Consider the following 22304-nt stretch of genomic DNA (forward strand, 5'->3'; position numbering starts at 1 on the left):
GGCAATCTTGAGTAGCCTACATTTGTTTGCACATTGTGTGGAAAAAAAACAAGGTTTGTGGAGAATGTATACCATTCTCTCAAATCAGCATTTTTACAAAGCTTAGCAAACATCTGATGTTAATGAGTATATTTTGTACACAAGAAATGCACCATAGAAATATCAAATTCTGAAATGTGGTTACAAGAAAAAAACATTTACAATTTTATTTTTTTGTTCAATGAAAATGAAAAGTCTTGCTGAAACAATTACAATTTGGTCTTGTCTCTAAAAATCTTACTGAAAATGTCATTTAGACTCACGAATAAATCTACTAACAAGAGAAACAAGAAGCATTAAAAAAATCATTTTAAAGTTCATTTCTTTCCAAATTTGCTCTTTTTGTCCTTAAATTTCTTCATCTTCTTGTTTTGTGGTTGTTTTTTCTGGTTCACGCCTTCCAGTTTTCTTTTCTTGTCACTAACAGGGAAAAACAAAAAGATCATAGTTCAAAACGGTTAATGATTCCAGACAAGATCTCCCCTACTCAAGCTGTATATAACTGCTTACCTTTTTATACTAACAATAGCTGTATGTCCTGCTTTCTTCAACACTTGGTCCCATTCCTCATCATCTCCTCGAATCAAGTACCTTCATAAAAAAAAAAATCAGAATCAGAATTGCGAGATATAAACTAATACTCAGAAGTGTGTAATATAAACTTGCAATTTTTTTTTCTCAGATTATATGAACTCGCAATTGCGATTTAAGTTAGAATTGTACCTTATCAATTCACAAATCTGACTTTTTTCTCAGAATTCTAATATAAATTCACAATTCTGATTTTTTTCTCAGAATTGTGCCATTTACCCTTTTTTTCTCAGAATTGTGTGATATAAACTCGCAATTGCAAGTTAAGTTAGAAATGCGAGAATTGCGCAAATCTGACTTTTCTTAGCAATATAAACTTGCTATTTTTATTCTCAGAACTGCATGATTTAAACTCGCAAATCAGATTTTTTCCCCCTCTGAAATCTGATATAAATTCACAATTCTGACTTTTTTCTCAGAATTGTGCAATATAAACATGCAATTATTTTTTCGCATATATATTGCGTGATAAAAACTCGCAATTGCGAGTTTAAAAAGTTAAGTCAGAACTGCAATTTCTGACTTTTTTCTCCGAACTGCGTGCTATAAACTTTGAATTGCGAGTTTTAAAAGTCAGAATTGCGAGATATAAACTGGCAAATCTGACTTTTTTCTCAGAACTGCGTGCTATAAACTTGGAATTGCGAGTTTTAAAGTCAGAATTGTGAGATATAAACTCAGAATTCTGACTTTTTTCTCAGAATTGCGTGATATAAACACGAAATTGCAAGTTATACATTTAGAATTGCTAGATATTAAACTCACAATTCTAACTTATTTATGAGTTATGATGTCCAAGTTTAAGAGGGAAGAAAATGTTCTCAGAATTGCGAGTTAATATCTCACAACTCTGACTAAGTAACTAACAATTGTGTTATAAAGTCAAAAAAGTTTTTATATATCAATTTTTGGTATGATGCAATTCTGAGACAAAAGTCAGAATTGGGAGATGTAAACTTGCAATGGCTTTCACCTTAAAGTGTTAAAAACAATTTTGATATAAAATTGGTCTTTAAAGCTCAGAGAAAGAGTGGGAACATACAAATCGAACATTTTAAGTCATGAAATATCAAGGCTTAAAAATAACGACCTCTTTAAATCAACGAAGCCTGGACTATTGCTTTGGGAATACTCACTCTGAAAGGTTCATGTCTTTAATCTTGTCCATGTCCTGCTTTTGTTTCTCTTGGAACTCTTTGGCTGCATCATTCTAAGGGACAAAATACAATTTTAATACATTACCTTGTTGCAAAAATGTGCTACTTCAAAATTTTAGTTTTAGTTATGTAGAACTTTCTATTTATCTTCCTTTTAACTTTCTATTGAAAAGTTTCCAAAAAAAAAAAGAGCAGCGCTGTTTTCAACATTGATAATAATATTTCTTGAGGCCCAAATCAGCATATTAGAATGATTTCTGAAGAATCATGTGATAGATTATCTATATATCACAAAATAATAATAATCTAGTCTCATACCAGATCTTCATTTAGAGACTGCACAGTTGGTTCCATGCTTATATCTTTGGCGGCCACCATCTCTGCTTCAACCGCATTCTCCTGAAGAGTGTTGAAGAACTGCAGAAGAGATCAAAACAAACCGTAACCACACACTGAAACAACACTCCTCAAGTGGCGGTGGTCTGATAAGAAGGTTCAGTTCTAATTCTTGTGCAATGCTTTAATCGCTGTGAGTATGACAGACAAAAACAGAGGGCTTGGACTCACCTGCACCACTTTACGGATGACACGGTTGAACAGGCCCATAAGCTGAGACCCAGGCAGCTCAATCTCCTTTTCCAGCTCATCTATACTCTTGTGTTGAAGCCCAATTCCCAACAACAAAGCCTGAAAAAAAAGAATTGATTGTTTAATACACATGCTTGAATACAGACCAGAGATGGAATTTCAGTCTCAAAGCGTCAGTCTCTTGAGTCCCTTATTTGTCCTAAACAGTTAAACTGCCCGCTGTTCTTCAGAAAAATGCTTCAGGTCTCACAAATTCTTTTGTTTTTCAGCATTTGTTATATATTCGAACCCATTCCAACAATGACTGTATGATTTTGAGATCCATCTTTTCACACTGAGGACAACCGAGGCACTCATATGCAACTATTAAAGAAGATTCAAATGCTCACTGATGCTCCAGAAGAAAACATGATGCATTTAGAGCCAGGGATGTAAACTTCTGTACAAAAAACTAATTTTGCCTAAATATCATATTTTTCATTTAGTACTGACCTTCAGAAGCTACTTACATGTTTCCCAGAAGACAAATGAAGTTAAATTTACCCTGATTTTAACCCTGTGATCATTGTATACATGTCCCTCAGTCCTCAGTGTCAAAAGGTGGATCTCAAAATCTTTGTTTGTAAGGGTTCAAATACATAAAAATGCTGAAAAAAAAACAAAGAATTTGTGGGACCTGAAGGATTTTTCCCAAGAAAAGTGGGCAGTTTAACTGTTCAGGACAAACAAGGGACTCATAAACAACTATCCCTAAAAAAAAACCAAAAAAAAAAAAAAACCTGTGGATCATTCAGGTAACAACACAGTACTAAGAATCAATTGTATGTAAACTTTTGAACAGGGTCATTTTATAAATTCAACTATTATTTTCTCTTGTGGACTATATGTAAGCGTCTTTTATGTGAAGTATCTTATTCAGATAAGTACTAAATAAAAAAATAACGTATTTTGTATGACCGCTCTTGGTAAAATAATTACCATTTTGCAGATTCTGCAACAAATGTGGATGAAAATCAACTGTGGCAGGTAACACATCAACTCACTAGCCAGTTTGGTGGGTTATGATTCAGAAATTATTGATGAACCTCCAACATTATCAAAACAAATTGTTAACAGGGTTGCAAACTAGACAAGCGGCACATTTTGTAACATTAGAATGAGTGTATGTACATTGGCGGCACAACTCGACATCCGTTAATGGAAGTCAGCTACGACTCTGGAAGTTCAAATTCCTGCTACACCCCTCCATTAAATTTACATTAACAGTGATTTGGAACAGCTAATAATATATTAAATCGAATACATTCTCGGTTTCATATGAAATATAATAATAATATAGCACAATATAGCACTTTTTCTTTCCATTTGCCCTGTTCTTTCAAACATCTTTTCAAACTCATTGACACACTTTGTTCTTTCTTGAAGTGAACCTTTGTCTGTATACCAGTGATTAGATTTACTGTTTTAGATTGCCACCTTGAACTAGAGAACACAAGTACAGAATGACATGAACGACGTGCACCAGACTACCTATGGAACTTTCACCTATTGTGCGCCTAGAGCCCTACAGGACAATGCCACACCGACTTTTGTGAGGAAACAGCTTATACCTTTAAATACTAACAGACAGGCTGTCAATTTATAACGTTTTTACCATTAAGGATTAGTTCCTAATAAATGTACTCAATCCCATTTCATCCAAGGTGTTCATGTCTTTCTTTCTGCAGTCAAAAAAGAAATTAAGGTTTTTGAGGAAAACATTCAAGGATTTTTCTCCATATAGTGGACTTCACTGGGAACCAAAGGTCCAAACTGCAGTTTCAATGCATCTTCAAATGGCTCTACACGATCCCAGTCGAAGAATAAGGGTCTTATCTAACGAAACGATCAGTAATTTTCTAAAAAAAAAGAAAATAATTACAATTTATATACTTTTTAACCACAAATGCTTGTCTTGCACTAGCTTGACTTCACACATTATGTAATTGGAAAGGTCACACGTGATTAGTTCTTTGTCTATTTACTTTGGTTTAAATAGGTAGGTTAAGGCGAAAAACACCATCTCATTTTCTCCACCCTCAAAATCTTCTGACATCGTTGCTTTACCTTATTTTGTAAAGAGCGTTTGACTTTCTTTGCACGTTTGCCTTGTAAACACTGAGTAGGTACTTCCAACGTGACTACGTAATGTGTGAAGTCAAACTAGTGCAAGACAAGCATTTGTGGTTTAAAAGTATTTATTCCATGGAATGTCTGGATACTGGATTCTGATTGGCTGGCAGGTGTGCAGTAAAACCGTTTAATGCACAGGTAGTTCCAAGTCAGTTTAATCACCGTTCTATATTAATGCGCCTGCTTTAATCGATGCACGCAAAAGCACAGAGAGAGAGAGAGAGAGAGAGAGAGGTCGGAGATCGCATTGTGCTGCGCACATACATAAACTTCTTGTCAACGCTTGCCTGCGATCCTTATTAAAATAGCCTAGATAGTAGATCGCTACATTATATTCCTCAGCAACGGAGTGGTAAAACTGCTGTTTTTAAATGAATCGTTGTTTGTAGAGAGAGACGCACAGCATGCAGGTACGCACGCACATTCACATACACACACACACACACAACTGTCATCTCTCTTGCCTTCACACTCTCTCTTGGTCGATCGATAATCTACTGAAACAAATTATATATTTCATTCAAATAAATGTGATTTTACCGGACTATTTAATCTCTGTGTCTGATTTGAAGCGGCCAGAAGCTTGAGTTGATGCTTGAGCTGCGTGTCATAACACGAAAATAACCGTCTTTTTTATCCATTCAGTCAAATTTCACGTTGCAAATATCAATCCTAGTTTTAATTTGTCTATAACTTCGCAAATGACCATGGAATAAGCGGGATAATCAACGGCTTGCCGTGCGTTAAAGGATTTAAAATGCACTTCGCGGAGGCAACCACCCTCCGCTTCGCGTCGGGTGGTTATTAGCCTCCACGTCGTGCATTTAAAATCCTTTAACGCACGGCAAACCGTTGATTATCCCTTACATAAACTAGGGCTGCATGATTAATCGAACGATGTTGTGAGGTGCGTTTAGTCAATGAAGCCGGTACTTTGATTAGTAGTAAATCTCCATCACGTGCGTTCAGCTGGAGCAGCAATTAATACACAGAGACGTAAATCACTGACAAGCTACGCCAAATCGCGTTCAAAATCGCATTCGATTTTGAGCGCGATTTGGCGTAGCTTGTCAGTGATTTACGCCTCTGAACGCTCCAGCTGAACGCAGCTGAACGCACGTGATGGAGATTTACTACCAATCAAAGTACCGGCTTCATTGACTAAACGCACCTCACAACATCGTTCGATTAATCGTGCAGCCCTAATATAAACTGACCGAAAATTACTGATTTTTTCCCTAGATAAGACTCCTCAGATCGGATAGAGGCCTTTGAAGCTCCACTGAAACTGCAATTTGGACTTTCAACCTGCTGATCCCCATTAAAGTCCACTACATGGAGAAAAATCCTGGAATGTTTTCCTCAAAAACCTTAATTTCTTTTTGACTGAAGAAAGGTTCCACTTTCTTGGATGACATGGGGGTGAATAAATTATCAGGAAATATGTATTCTGGAAGTGAACACATTTTTTGGACAGAGCGATATTTGGAATCTGCAACAAAATAAACGCTGTTCTTAAGAGAAACGCAATGAAGAGAATTTATAGAAATACTTACACACTGGGCAACAGAAAGTGTAAGGTCTCCGAACTGTTTGAGGAAAAACATGCGTGCAACAACAGGGATCATGTCCATGACGAGGTGATAGTCCACCATGTTTCTTGAATACATCTCCAAACGCTTCAGGTCGTATGGAGTGAATGTGGCCGCTAACTCTACACTTGTGAGTGCTGAAAAGACAGACACAAGAAAAGTCATCTTAAAACCAGCACACATATAACATTTAGCTGAATGAGGTGGCAGATGTGGGTCTGTACCTTCTGGGCTGTCATCCTTTACGCTCTTGTTCTGCAATATGTTGAGGGCCATGGTTGGGCTAAATTTGCTGAACTGGAAGGACAGCAGGGAGAGAAACCTCCGCCGGAAATCTGTCCAACACAAACAAAACATTAGTCTTAGATATCAGAAAGAGATGCCTGAGTTGGCATTATATCTCTGCTCTTTGGAATACTTGCATTCATGTTATGTTATGAGAGATTTGATATACTTACCCTTCCAAAAAGCTGAGAGCCACTGGTCCTGCTCTGTAGACTCCTCAGCATGGAGCTCCTTCAGCATAATGCAGGAGTGCTCTCCTGTCAGGTCATTCTACAGGCCGCAATATAAGAATACACGCTTATTACAAAGTTAAAAAAAACTTGACAATGCTACAAAAGAAAATGTGGCATGCTTACCGGTGTCTGTCTTAAATAAACAGGCACATATCCAGCCTTCTTCCAGAATCTAGATGGGAAAGAGAGCAAGAGATATTTAGGAGTTACGAACATATTTTATGATGGTGGTGAAGTATAAATGTCACTGCAAAACCTGCTTGCAAGAAACAGCTTACTTGAGTAGTTGAGGAGTGAGACCGTAAGACACCCCAAGGTAGTCCAGCCTCTCGGCTCTTCTCTCATTCAGCTTCAACAACAGTGGTGGCAGGTCTTTCCTGGGAGACACCACCTCCTCCAGGAGACTGACCGCCTGTACAAGAATGTATATTAAAGGGACAGTTCACCCAAAAATGAAAATTGCTCTCTTTTGTTCATCTTCAAAACACAAGTTAAGATATTTTTGATGAAATCTGAGCGCTTCATGACCCTGCATAGACTGTAACACAACTACCACGTTCAAGGAAAGGTAGTAAGGACTATTTTAACAATGTCCTTACTACCTTTCTGGGCCTTGAACGTGTCAGTAGCACTGCTGTCTACACAGGTTCAAAAAGCTCTTGGATTTCATCGAAAATATCTTAACCTGTGTTCTGAAGATGAACAAAGGTCTTATGGGTTTGGAATGACTTGAGGGTGAATAATTAATGAAGGAATTTTCATTTTTGGGTAAACTGTCCCTTTAACACTTTTGGTCCAGATATTATGCCACTTTATTAGGTGGCATCTGTACCCAATAAAATGCATCAAAAATGACCTAAAATCTTGAATTTCAAAACGTATTGTACACAATGCTGCCACAGAGGGCTGAGTTTGTTCTGGATTTCTACAAAAAGGTAAAATCAAGGGTACCATATAAATTTTAATCAGTTCTGCATATAATCATAGCATGAATGAAAAAGTAAAGTTTTTTTCAAAGAACTGTATACTAACAAGTTGGGCTGGGCGGTATACCTTTTCATACCGAATACCGGTGTTTTTTTTTTTAATGATATTCATTTTTCATATACCCCAATACCGGTGTGTGCGTACAAAGCGCTGGGAACACGTATGTTGACGCAAACAGAAACCGCAGCTTGCACGTGCTTGTCTGAAGCAACACATCTGAGGTGTGGACGTATTTCAGTATATCTGAGAAAGACCCAGGGTTAGCGATTTGCAAAACTTGTAATGCCGAAATTTCAAGAGGGGGTGTGTCTGCAGAGATGAGAGCAGAGATCGGCGCATTGTGCGCAGATAAGCTTTCAGTGAGAGAAAAACAATCGCTTTACGTTGGTGTTACGTCGCAATATTTTAAAGATATGTCTTTTCTATATACTGTATTTTTATTAATATTTATGTTTTAAAGCCAATGGATATCACACAAGCAACGTGGAAACTGATCAATATGTTAAAGTGAAAGTACACTGACTTTCAGCATCTGATGTGCATTCTTTCAGACAATGAGAGACGATTATACTTCATATGCTGATATTAATTTAGTCCCTTAATATTTTTCTTGTGCCCCGAACATGGTGGGAAAAAAAAATAAAAAATAAACGTATTTTGTGTAAGGTTTGTTTTTGAAAGTCTTAAATAAAGCTCTTAATTTTCATTGATGACTGCAGTGTTATTAGGGGGTTATGAAAGTCATAATTATGATTTCAGGTGGTCTAAAATGTGGGGACTGAAAGACAAGAATCGCGATGAAACTTCAAAAGGCTATCCATTGAATAAATATGAGCGCTGCACGTTTCAAAATCATTTGTTGCGCTACTTTGTATACTACCAATCTGACAGCGCCTCCTGCTGGAAGAGAAACGCGTAGACTTGTAAATGTGAACTTGTGAAGAATGCACAATAAAGTGTTGTGTATTTTGACTGCAAATCATGAATTCTGATTTCTTCACCTCATTACAATTATGAGTGCCACTGTCACTTCTTTGTGAACAGCAGCATTTTGTGAGACCAATCAAACCTGGGTTAATACTAGTCCGGTCAATGTAAGCCAATATACTGCACTAATTATTCTCTAATTTATTAGGAAATGTGGTTAACACCTAGTCATGCATGAAAAAAAAAAAATACCGTCATATACCGTGATACCGTATAATTTTGAAAAATACCGTGATATAAATGTTGTGTCATACCGCCCAGCTCTACTAACAAGGATGAAATTAATTGACAGCAAAGACATTTATAATGTTAGAAAATATTCTACTTTGGACAAACACTATTTTAAATCAGCATACTGGAATGATTTCTAAAGTATTATGTGACAAAGACTGGAGTAATGGTTTTGCAATAACAGAAAAAAATTAAAATGAGAAAAAAAAACACATTTTGTACATTTAAATATAGCTTTTAAATTGCACTTTGAACGGTAGGATTTTTAATGTTTTTTAAAGTCTCTTTTGCTCACCAAACCTGCATTTATTTAAAAAACACAGCAAAAACAGTAATATTGTGAAGTAGCTTTACTATTTAAAATAACTGCTTTCTATTTGAATGCGTTTTAAAATGTAATTTATTTATGTGATCAAATAAAAATTCAGCATCATCACTCCAGTCTTTAGTGACACATGATCCTTTAGAAATCATTCTAATATGCTGATTAGCTGTTCAAGTAACATTATTATTATTGTTATTATTATCAATATTTACATAGTACATAGTAATTTCTTCATGATTCTTTGAATAGAAGGATCCCAAGATCAGCAAACCTGAAAAAAATTTGGCCGTTTTCAACATATAAATAATAATAATAAAAATTATAAATGCTTTTGAGCAGCAAATCAAAATATTAGAATCATTTCTGAAGGATCATGTGACTGGAGTAATGATGCAAAAAATCAGCTTTGAAATCACAGGAATAAATGACATTTTAAAATATTTTCAAATAGAAAACAATTATTTTAAATAGTAAAAATATTTCAAAACTTTACAGTTTTTGCTGTACTTTGGATTAAATAAATTCAGGTTTTTGTGAGCAGAAGAGACATGAACATATTTGAGTGATGACACAAACAGACCATTACCTCACTGCTCACAGATGGGATTGCGCTGGTCGTTGTCTCTTCTTGCTCATCCAGAAGAGGAAACTGACCTTCATAATATTGCTGTAGCAGTTGCAACGCACGGCTGCCGTAACCCATCTAAAGAGTGGCACAATAAAATCACACAATAGCAATGACATGACTGGTCAAACAAGGTAATAAAGCAGCAACATATATGTGTAAGCTTTTCAGTAAGCACAATTGAGGTTGTATATAAACTAAGGAGAAGCAGAAGTCATTTACCCCCTGATAATCAGGATTCACTGCAATACGGACGATCCGGCCACCAGAGAGACATCCGAAGTCAGGGTCTTGAAACTAAATGTAAAACACAGAGCATCAGAATCATTTCAGAGTCATTTTTTAAAACATTTATTTGACAGTATGGCAATAAATAAAAAGTTTTGAGCAGTTGTGCTGCTTAATATTTTTGCAATAACTGTCATGCTATTGTTCAGGAATATATGAAGAATATAAAGTTTAAAATAACAGAATTCATTGGAAATAGAAATCTTTAGTAACATTATAATTGTCTTTACTGTCAGTTTTCATCAATTTAATACATCCTTTAAAAAAAAGTTTTCATTCCTTGACTCCAAACTGTAGTGGAAATTCATTTTAAATTAGGATTTGTTACCTGTTCCGAAACGGTCCATGGAATGAGGTCACCTGAAGCTTTCTTCCCTCTGGACAAGCTGTTGAGGACAAATTGGCGGGAGATCTCTCCTTCCAGACACACCTGTAAGAGAAAACACAGGCTTCACCACACAGTTCTTTTATTACAATAAATTCAACACACATTCAGCAGTATTGCAATTGAGGAGTTTTGGGCACACCTGGACAACTGCTAAGACCTCTGGGAGTGAATTCTGTGTGGGTGGAACAGGGGGCAGCAGGCAAAACAGATGGTGAGCAGGAGCATCCGAGAGCAACTGAAGGTCATTGGGTGAATTCTAAGAAGGAAGAGGAGATTGAGTCAATATCAGTTTGATAGTTAGAGTTTGTAACATAACATAATGCTCTAATACAGTGCTTCTCAACCAGGGGTCCAGCTCCCACTAGAGGGCCCCGGCAAACTTTCAAGGGGTCACAAGATGACTAAAAAGTATTTGAAAGGTTAGTTCACCCAAAAATTAAAATTCTGTCATTAATTACTCACCCTGGTGTCGTTCCAAACCTGTAAGACCTTCGTTTATCTTCGGAACACAAATTAAGATATTTTTGATGAAATCCGTGAGCTTTCTGACCCTGCATTCGGAATATTTTAATGATGTCCTTAGTATCAGTTGTGTTCATGTCTATTCAGGGTCAGAAAACTCTCCGATTTCATCAAAAATGTCAAAGATGAATGAAGGTCTTATGGTTTTAGAACAACATGAGGGCGAGTAATTAATGACAAAATATTTGTTTTGGGGTGAACTAACCCTTTAATTGAAGAACAAGTAATTTGGAGTTCATTAAATGTATCAGTTCTCCCAGCTTGTTTTAAAAGTCTACAAAAAACAGATTTTATTAAAATTAAGACAGAAATACTGGAAACAGCTACCCTGGAAATCCAGAGGTCTCGCGAGAGCACAATTTGAATAGTCTCTGCAAGACACTCTGGCATCGAGCAATGATGCATGTTACTGCATTACGTAAGCTGTTCTGGGAACCAATCAAATCGGTGTATCTGATGTAGGCGGGCCAGAGGCGAGCTAAGCTGATGACGACAGCGCTGCGACGTCCGGAATCATTTAGTAAACACTGAAAGATGACTACAGATGAACACCAGTTGTTTGAAACGGCTTTGGCTGCTACAATGAACGAGTTAGACTTGGCTTTTCATATAAAAGAGGAACAGAAAACCGCGCTCCAATCGTTCCTTTGTAAGAAGGACGTTTTTGCTGTAATGATTTTGCTGTTTTGGATACGGCAAGATTTTAATCTATCAGTTAGCTCTGCTGGTAGCTAAGCGTATGGAGCTTAGTGTTGTGATTGGTCATGGCGTTAACCAATTGCGTGCAGTGAGAGTTTCAAATGCATGCTTGGTGCCGCCCCTCGAGTTAGGCCCTTTTCATTGCTCGATGCCAGACCCTTAATCTTAATAGATTAGGGTCTGGATTTTTTCCAGGCTAGGAAACAGCATTTATTTTAAGAAATTTAAGAATCTGAATATTCTGAGAGGCTTTGAGTCAAAACGGTTGAGAACCATTGCTTTAATATTCAAAATACTTATTTACCTTGTAATGCGATGCTACGTAAAGCGCCACAAGACGCTGGAGAAAAACCTCAGAAGCTTTGTGATAACAAAACAATGTGTCTCGATTCACATAATACCTGGAATAAGGGATTAAAGAAATCTAATGTCTAGAAGGGAGATGAGAGTCAGTGTTTTGTGTTATTTTGAGATATTAAGCATGTGATATAAAAAGTCAAAATTGTGCGATAAATGATGAAAAAACTAAATTATAACAAAGTCATAATTATGACAAAGTCCTTTGCTTTTTGTCAATGACTTTTTAAGTCCAGGACACACCAAGTCGACTTCAAAGAACTAGCAGCGACACAAGCCAAGTGTTGTTGCCTCACGTTGGCAGAGCCTAGACCAAAAAGCTGCACTTGAACACACTACTACAGCCAACTGCAAACTAACACTTGCTTTCTGGGCCTGCATAAGAGGAATTAGCCGTCTATATCAGTGAACCTAGACCACAAAACCAGTCATAAGAGTCAATTATTTTAAATTGAGATTTATACATCACCTGAAAGCTGAAAATAAGCTTTCCATTGATGTACGGTTTGTTAGGATAGGACAACATTTGGCCGAGATACAACTATTTGAAAATCTGGAATCTGAGGGTGTAAAAAAAATAAAAATAAAAAATAACATTTAGAAAAAACACCTTTAAAGTTGTCCAATGCATACTGCTTATCAAAAATTACGTTTTGATATATTTGAGGTAGGAAACATTTTGATATACAAAATATCTTAATGAAACATAATCTTTACTTAATATCCTAATGATTTTTGACATTAAAGAAAAATCAATAATTTTGACCCATAAAATGTATTGTTAATGTATTGTTGGCTATTGCTACAAATTTAGCCATGCTACTTAAGACTGGTTTTGTGGTCCAGGGTCATATATATTCGTCATTCAAAAGGAGAAACCAAAACAAGGATATTCAAGATATACACAGATATATGAAATGTTAAAAAAGCAGTGCTTGCTTACTATTTTGAATATGAGTTATTATATAAACCTTCTTCATTTTAAGCGGCTCATGTTGTTATGAAAATATTTGCATATTGGAATGCTTGGGTAAGATCACGTAACATTAGAAAATCATTTACTTACTCGTTAGTTCACTATTAGAACAAAAATGTACAGATAATGTACTCACCCCCTTGTCGTCCAAGATGTTCATGTCTTTCTTTTTTTCAGTTGTAAAGAAATTATGTTTTTGAGGAAAACATTTCAGGCTGTCTCTCCAATGGATATGTATGGTGCCCCCAAGTTTGAACTTCCAAAATGCAGTTTAAATGCAGCTTCAAAGGGCTCTAAACGGTCCAAGCCGAATAAGAAGGGTCTTATCCAGCGAAACGATCGGTCGAAACAAATTGAAAATGTATTAACTTTTTAACCTTGAATGCTCGTCTTGTCCGGTCTCTGTGATTCGCATGCGTAGTCTGTGTGATCCAAGTCAATACAGTTAGGGTATGTCGAAAAAGTTTTTTTTCCACAACTTCAAAATCGTCCGAAATCGCTGCAGAAGTACCGACCCAGTGTTTACAAAATGAACATACAAAGAAGATCAAACACCCTTTCCAAAAAAAGTTAAAACAGCGTTGATGGACAATTTTGAAGTTGAAGACGAAAACAAAATGGGAGTTTTTTGACATACCCTAACTGTATTGACTCGGATTATACAGACTACGCATGTGCATCGCAGAGACGAGACAAGATGAGTATTTGAGGTTAAAAAGTATATAAATTGTCAATTTGTTTTGCTAGATAATACCCTTCTTACTCAGCTAGGATCGTTTAGAGCCTTTTGAAGCTGCATTTAAACTGCATTTAGGAAGTTCAAACTTGGGCGCACCATACATATTCATTATATAGTGAGAAATCCTGAAGTGTTTTCCTCAAAAAACTGTTTCTTTACGACTGAAGAAAGAAAGACATGAACATCTTGGATGACAAGGGGGTTTACATTATCTGTAAATTTTTGTTCTTAAAGTGAACAAAGAGAGTTCTTGACCATCAGCTTGGTGTGTCCCGGCCTTTAATCTCATAAATCCAATTTTTTAAACTCATAATGACTTTGTCATAGTTTTGTCATAATTATGTTGTACCAAAGCATTTTTTTTTAAATTGGCAGAAATAGGCTTCTATTCTGCTAAAGGAGCAAGATGTTAGAATCAACATAAAAATTCATTGCTGAATGTAGAAGTCTCATTTGACTTTTAGAGGATACAGGTCGCATGTCTGTGGTAAAGGGCAGCCGGAAATGATGCGTGGTACACTGAGGCAGTCCAAGCACAGCAGATTATTTAGCCATTTCTCCACAGGGTCCCCCTGGCCATATCGGATAGACTCGTGGAGGGTCACCTCATGAAGGGTTCGTGCTGCAGAGCAGAAAAAAAGTTACTCTTTTTTCAGATATTTATATCTGGATATTTTGTGACAAGTCAAGAGGTATTATATTTCACCTGCTGCCAATCTGGCTGTGCTTGTGGTTCTGTTCTCAGCCGAGAGGTTCAGCTGGCTGTCTGCACTCTGCTGCCTTAACTGCTGAATCAACTTAAGAGACAGAGAGCGACCGGTGCCCTCATACCTGCATGTTGACATAAGGATTACTGCTTTATCATACCATTGTAATAATGATCGAAATGTAACCACTCTTCAAATACAGACCCGTTGATCGTAGATGCCATAAACACAAGGTAAGGCCCCAGTAGTTTCTTTACTAAAGGCAGCGGGATTGCAGCAGCCTCGTCGATGACTAGCAGCTCTGCCTGGCCTAACTTTACCGCATCAGCTGGGTGAATGTACTGCGGATTGAAAGAAATCAGCAAGACTTGAGAAAAAATATAGATATGAACCTGTTGTTTCTACACTGCGTTTCACAGATTTTATATATACTGAAGTGGAATAAAACAGCTCTAAGCAAATAAAGTATCTGAGATTTTACGATTCAGCAAATATTTGCAAGGAAAAGTTTAAATTATGGAGGAGAAATGCAGAGATGGAGGTCAGTATACCTGAATAGTCTGTCGATGTTCCTTGAAGATGTTAACTCGAATCACAGCTTTGTTAAAATCTGGGTTCAAAGACTGGATGATTTCATAGTCCAGATGTTCCTAGAATTTACAAAAAAATGTATAAATAAATGTTAAATATAAAATACATACACTAACACTTAAACGTTTGGCATCAGCAAGACTTGTTATTTTTTTCAAAGAAGTCTCTTATGCTCTTCAAGACTGCATTTATTTGATCAAAAATACTGAAAAAAATATAATACTGCAAAATGTTATTACAATATAAAATAATGTTGTTGTTTTTTTTATATACTTTAAAACATAATTTTTTCCTGTAATGCAACGCTGAATTTTTATCAAACATACTCGATTCTTAAGAAATCATTTTAAAATGCTGATTTATTATCTGAATGATAAATGTTGGAAACAGTTGTGCTGCCAAATATTTTTGAACCCTGTGATTCTTTTTTTTCAGGATTCTTCGATGAATAACAAGTTAAAAAGAATAGCTTTTATTCAAAATATTAATCTTTTCTTACAATGTAAATCTATGCTATCACTTTTTAGTAAATTTAACACATCCTTGGTGAATAAAAGTATTGACTTCTTTAAAAAAAATTTGATCACAGAAATAAATTACATTTTTAATGTATATTAAAATAGAAGAATGTTGTTTTACATCATAATAATATTTCACAATATAAAATTTTTTTCTGTATTTTTGATCAAATTAACACCTGATGAGCAACAGAAACTTATTTAAAATACATTAAAAATCTTACTGATCCCAAACCTTTGACCAGCAGTGCATATTTACAATTTAAAATATGTTACTTAAATGTATGCATGAATGCCTAATTTTCTTGACAGATAACATTTTTGCCTATAATATTTAAGTTATATTGCATTTACGAAATATTAAAGGAATGATCAGGGTTTCACTCATTTAACTCAAATTTTGACCAAGGTTATTATAGTCAACTACAACTAAATCTATTCAAAACATTTTTGTTCACTGAAATGAAATTTTTATTTTAAAAAAGCTAATAGAATTAAAACATTAAATAAATAAAATATTAAAACTTAAACCTACATTACTTCATTATTTAGTTGCCAAAGCAACATTCCACTAAAATTAATACAACTGGGGAATTTTAGGGAATGGGAAATTTAAAAAAAACTATTTTTCTAACTAAGACCAATTCAAAATAATAATTAAAACTGCAGAAGTATATTACTGATACAAAAATGTCTTCAAATAATTAGTAACTCACAAAGTAGTTCACCCAAAGATGAATGAGCGATTAGAGATTACGGTTTATACGTTTTAAATATGAAGATTTTTCTTAAACGCATCAATTCACTTCAGAACGCCTTTAATAACCCACTGGAGCCGTGTGGAGTATTTTTTATGATAGACGGATGCGCTTTATTTTGCTTCAAAATCTCAACAGCCATTCATTGCCATTATAAAGCTTGAAAGAGCCAGAATTTTCTTTTAATGTAACTCCGATTGTATTCATCTGAAAGAAAAAAAAAATCATATACACCTAGGATGGCTTTTCATTTTTGGGTCAACTAACTCTCCTTTAAGATAATGAAGTCTGGTTGTAAATACATCATACTATATCTACCCTTATGTTTAGTAATGATTACCTGATACTGGAGAGCATCAAAACCTTTAAATACGAATTCAAACAGCGTGTGCAGATTGTCTGGGCTAGGCGATGTGACAAAAATATTTGAATAGCTGAGAAGAAAAGAAAAACACAAACACAATAAGTTATTTTAGCAGAAATTTCAGTCAGAAGGCAACAGAAAAATTAGCTCATTCATAACCTCCTGCTACATACCCAAAAGCAACAGCTCCGGCTACAGCCAATCCCAGTGCAGCAGATTTGCCTCGGCCACGGGCAGCAGTCAGAGCTACAGTGCTCCTCAAAGTCTTTTCTGAAATAGCCTCGATGAACTTCAGCACTGCCTTGGCCTAAAGACAAAAACACAGGGAAGATAAAATATTAAACTGGGCCACTTGAAACACATCAACATGAAGACTTCATCAATAGAAGTTATTTTGATTATACCTGGTCCAAAGTTTTACAGCCGTCCACTAGAACACCAACTGGCTGTGTGTCCTGTAAAGACTCCTTTAGCTCTTTCAGCTCTTGTTCCCTTGGAGACAGTCCATCATCCTGTTGGCAAATACAAAAATGATGGAATTTATGTCCAATTATATGTCCACTGTCCAATTATGAACAAGGCTCACCTGTGTCTTTGGAGGAACAGGTTTGATGTTGGTAATGTGAGTGGAGATTGGCAGAATGTTGAGCTGGTCATCAATCACAACACATGTCTTACAAGAGGAAAGAGACAGGATGAATCTGAGGAAATAAGAATAAAGTATCTCAGATTAGTTTGAATCACTGGGGTCTTGCACAGCTGAATTTGGGTTGTGGTACACTCTCGAATGTGTCATATTTGATTTTTCTTTTATGCCAAAAATCCTTAGGATATTAAGTAAAGATCATGTTCCATGACGATATTTTGTCAATTTCGTACCGTAAATATATCAAAATGTTATTTTTGATATGTGCATTGCTAAGAAATTCATCTGGCCAACTTTAAAGGCAATTTTCTCAATATTTTGTTTTTGCACCCTCAGATTTCAGATTTTCAAATAGTTGTATCACAGCCAAATACTGTCCTATCCTAACAAACCATACATCAATGGAAAGCTTATTTATTAAATTTAAAAAAAATATATCATTAGGTTTTGTGGTCCTGGATCACATAAAAATATTATACTTAGGGGTTTTGTAACTAAATGTCAAAAGACTAACCTTTCATTGAACCTTCCAACAACATCCTGGTGAGCCTCTGTCCTGTACCGAGAATGAACATCCTGAAAAAAAAAGTGCATTTTAATAAATATGTTCACACACAAATGACCAAATTAATATTGGTATACAAACAATTGAAGGAATAGATTGCCCAAAAATAAAAACTCATTAAATTACATTAAGATCTTTGTTCATCTTCAGAACACAAATTAAGAGTTTTCTCATGAAATCCAAAAGCAACTGACACGTTCAAGGCCCAGAAAGGTAAAGGACATTGTTAAAATAGTTCATGTGACATCAGTGGTTCAACCTTAAATTTTACGAAGCTACTAGAATACTTTTCGTCCGCAAAGAAAACAAAAATAACGACTTTATTCCAAAGTGTCTTCTCTTCCATAAAAGTCCTTTTATACAGAGGATTAGAAAGCTCTCGGATTTCATCAAGAACATCTTAATTTAAGTTCTGAAGATGAACAAAGGTCTTACGGGTTAGGAACAACATGATGGTGAGTAATTATTGACATATTTCATTTTTGGGTGAACTATACTTTTAAGATGCCATTTACCATTGCCATTGTGTACAGCTGTTTCAATGAGTTCACAGTCCTCAGAAGAATGACCACAATCCCTCCACCTTCCACAGTCTCAACGGTTCGAGCCAAGAGGTTGGGAGTGAGCGCTTCAAAGTCCTATAACAGAAAGAGAGAAAAACTTAACTCTATGAAGCTTACTGTATCATATTTGATACACAAATGTATAAGGTCTTTAAACTATCAACATAACCAAACATTTGACCAAAACCACATTGTACTACATACCTCCCATCAATTTTTACATGTAAAAGTAAAAGGCCTTTTACAACATTTCTAAAAACACTCCTATAATGGCATAATATGCAAGTATTCAAAACAAATGAAACAAAGGCGTAGTATGATGACCCCGTGATAGAATGTGGAATCATGGAAGTTTGTTGTCTTCATCACCAAAGCCGATGCAATCCGTCGGGACTCGGGCAGAAATCATGTCAGTGGATGAGCTAACATATTAAAGACTTATTAAGGTCACTGCAGTCTGAAGCAGGCTGGGGCTGAAAGTCGTGGAAGCGAAACGAGGACGCTGGAGCGATTGCTAATGAAGAACGAGTGTGACACACGGCTCGAAAGCAGCAGAGCTTTTTTTTATGCCACAGTCGACCGCTTCCACTTCTTCCGGTCATGCGTATATCGGAAAAAGCAGTGCTGTTTTATCATACTACATACATTTGAGTGTGTTGAAAGTTGTGTTATAAAGCTACTCTGTGTTCGTCACCTGTCTAACGAAATGCATAACATATTAAAGTGTCTTTAGGGTTTCCATGTTTTCTACAAAATAAAACCAGAAAATCAATGGTGTAAGACATCACTGGCAGGCGATGTAATGACACGGTCTGTTACACTAGTTAAAATTGCTTATTTCTCTGGATTTAAACATTCTTCAAAACATCTGGGATAATGTAAGCACATAAGTCAGGGAAATATATAACATGTTCTAGTGGTTTTTTGGATATTGTAATCAAGAAAATGTTACATATTGTGCCTTTAAGCTTGTGGTACAAGTTGTTTTTGCCTAGACTAATGACTTTTATGCATCTATAAAACAAAAAAATTCTGTTTTTCCGACATTTATTTTACGTCAAACTTTACAGGTTAAAGGGATAGTTTACTCAAAAATGAAAATTCTGTCACTGATTACTCACCCACATGACGTTCCAAACCCATAAGACCTTTGTTCATATTCAAAACACAAATCAAGATATATTTGATGAAATCTAAGCTTTCTGACCCTGGACAGTCAGCAATGCAACGACTACATTCAAGGCCCAGAAAGGTAATAAGGACATAATTATATAGTCCATGTGACATCATAATTTTATGAATGAAAAGAAAAAAATAATGACTTTATTCAACAATTTTTTATTTTCTGTGTCGGTCTTTGACGCATGCGTATCTGGGTTCTACGTCAGAACACCGGCTTCATGCTACTCTCATGAATGCACGTCGAAGACTGACATGGAAGTGAATAAATTGTTAAATAAAGTTGTTATTTTTGTACACAAAAAATAAGTTGAACCACTGATGTCACATATACTATTTTAACAATTTCCTTACTACCTTTCTAGGCCTTAAATGTGGTAGTTATGATGCTGTCTATGCATAATGTCTTAATTTGTGTTCCGAAGACAAACTAAGGTCTTACAGATTTGGAACGGCATGAGGGTGTAAATGAATAAATGAATGACAGGATTTTTATTTTTGGGTGGACCATCCCTTTAAGCAATACGGTCCACAGTAATACGAAGGTCCTGTCTGAGAAGTTTGTCACTGGCATTACCTGCAGAACACACATGCCGAAGGTGTTTCCCAGGATCTTGTGTGTTTCGTTGTAGTAGCAATAACGGATGTTGGTTGCAGCCACAAAGAGCTCAAAAGGATCATCCTGGTTTAAGTTCAGCGTGCCTGTTTTGATTTTCTTCTGCAGTTGGCGCATCCTCTTCTTTCGATTACTATAGAACAACAGATTCATTCAATTCCCGCAATTGTATATACCGGTAAGTACACAATTTGGTGTGGATGAATAAGCATTAAAGTTGTCTGTGATAGTTAACACTGGGGGAGCTACTATGAATCTATAAAATCTTCATACCTGCTGAAGCTAAGCTCCTTTTTGTAGCACCATAACACTGATGGTCTGGCTCTGACTGTAGCTTTAGACAGCATGTGGTGCAGAACGACAACCTGGATGCAAAATGTACACAAGTGAGGCTTAGGAAAATTCGTACAGTATTATAGTATTGTTTAATACAGTTATGTTTTAACTTACCTGATCTCTGCCACGATCACCAACTATAACGAACATGGATCGATGGTGCTTCGCCACACCGTTTTCTATCTGGACACGAATGCGATTGTCCACCTTCTTCCGAATAGTTGCCATTGTTTTCAAACTGCACCCTGTCACCACGAACATATCAAAGTCAGCTTGAACGTTACATATAAAAAATCATGAAGTGAAATGAAGTAAACACAGTAGTGCGTCTTAACATACTTTAAACACGTTCAAACATAACTAGCTTTATTTTCCTCATTAACATCATTCATATTACAAGACATACCTCAAATGTTCCACCGATAAAGCAAAATACGATGTTGAAGTGATAAATACAACTTTTGAGCTATAAAACTAAGCTTCATTTACAGTAGACTATCATGCTGGCACATTCACGTGGGAATCCTCGGCGGAAGGACCCCAGCGTGATGGACCTCAAAACACACATATAGCAGTCCATGATAGCGCCTGTTCAGAATGTCCGAATAACCAGCTTATTATTATTATTTTATAAATTAGGGTCTGTGGTTGACATGATCTAAAGAGATTTTAATGTTGCATACCTCAGATGTAAATCTATGTTTTTTTTTTCTTTTTCTATACCAAGTTGTCAGATTCGTCAAGGCGGTAAACTTGCATCATTGTGGGAGTCCTCTATGAAACAAACTACCGGTAGTTGATGTATTTGTATATAGATTTGTGCCATGTTGTCCTCACGGTGTTCATGCCCTTGTCCAATAGGAATCCTAGTCTACAGAATTCTAAGTAGAATTTCTATCATATTATGGAACCGTTCCTAAAGGATTCCAATAGGAATTGTCTTATATGATTTTCTTATAGGACAAGACATAAATATCCTGTAGGATGATTTCTACAGGATTTTAATAGGACGCTGTTTTATTTTAAAGCATCTTCAAGAATTTTGAAGAATCCTAAAGGCACGCTTTTTATTGTATATTTTACTAAACAATAGTTTAGTGTCTTACAGTTTACTTTAACTCACCTTAATGTACATTCCAATAGGAATCCTCTACAAATCCTAAAGCATTCTAATAGGAATCCTCTGATGGATTCCAATTATAATTATCCTATTTTGGAACCGTTCCTAAAGGACTGCATTAGGAATTGTCTTATAGGATTTTCTTACAGGACAAGACATAAATATCTTGTATGATAATTTCTACAGAATTTTAATGGGATCCTGTTTTATTTTAAAGCATATTTCAAGAATTTAGAAGAATCCTAAGACTATTCCTATTGAAATCATATAGGAACGGTTCCAAAGTATGATAGAAAATTTAATAAGAATCCTGTACACGTTCCCATAAAGACATGAACAAGCATCCAATTTGATCCCATTAAAAAATCCTATAGGAATGATCCTACAAAATATTTATGTTAAGTCTGGCTGCTGGTCTCCTTCACATCCAGGTATTTTTAGCTGTACAAAACGGCTCGTTTTGCTGCAAATTGGAGCAAAAAGGTGGATAGACTGAGGATTCTCTGCTTCTCTCCAATTTCCATTTACTTGATATGTTAATATTGTATTAGCATATTGTT

The 22304-nt window shown here is 35.8% G+C and overlaps 1 protein-coding gene across 1 annotated transcript; it reads right to left on the bottom strand.

The window, feature by feature from the left end:
• Positions 1–175: 175 nt before the first annotated feature.
• Positions 176–21151, bottom strand: nat10 (N-acetyltransferase 10). The gene is made up of 29 exons (XM_073850454.1): positions 21031–21151; positions 20739–20869; positions 20562–20653; positions 20250–20421; positions 18446–18568; positions 17880–17941; positions 17306–17420; positions 17124–17231; positions 16893–17026; positions 16696–16789; positions 15040–15138; positions 14693–14829; positions 14488–14612; positions 14253–14403; positions 12014–12110; positions 10628–10744; positions 10429–10530; positions 10035–10109; positions 9774–9890; positions 6936–7069; positions 6781–6829; positions 6598–6694; positions 6364–6474; positions 6104–6276; positions 2355–2474; positions 2106–2204; positions 1767–1840; positions 550–630; positions 176–459 (listed from the first exon to the last, which is right to left on the bottom strand). Exons 2-29 carry the CDS (start codon positions 20850–20852, stop codon positions 357–359), a joined length of 3075 nt encoding a protein of 1024 aa, XP_073706555.1. The 5' UTR covers positions 20853–20869; positions 21031–21151; the 3' UTR covers positions 176–356.
• Positions 21152–22304: the final 1153 nt, after the last annotated feature.

Source organism: Garra rufa, chromosome 11, assembly GCF_049309525.1.
Source record: "Garra rufa chromosome 11, GarRuf1.0, whole genome shotgun sequence".
Taxonomy (NCBI): domain Eukaryota; kingdom Metazoa; phylum Chordata; class Actinopteri; order Cypriniformes; family Cyprinidae; genus Garra; species Garra rufa.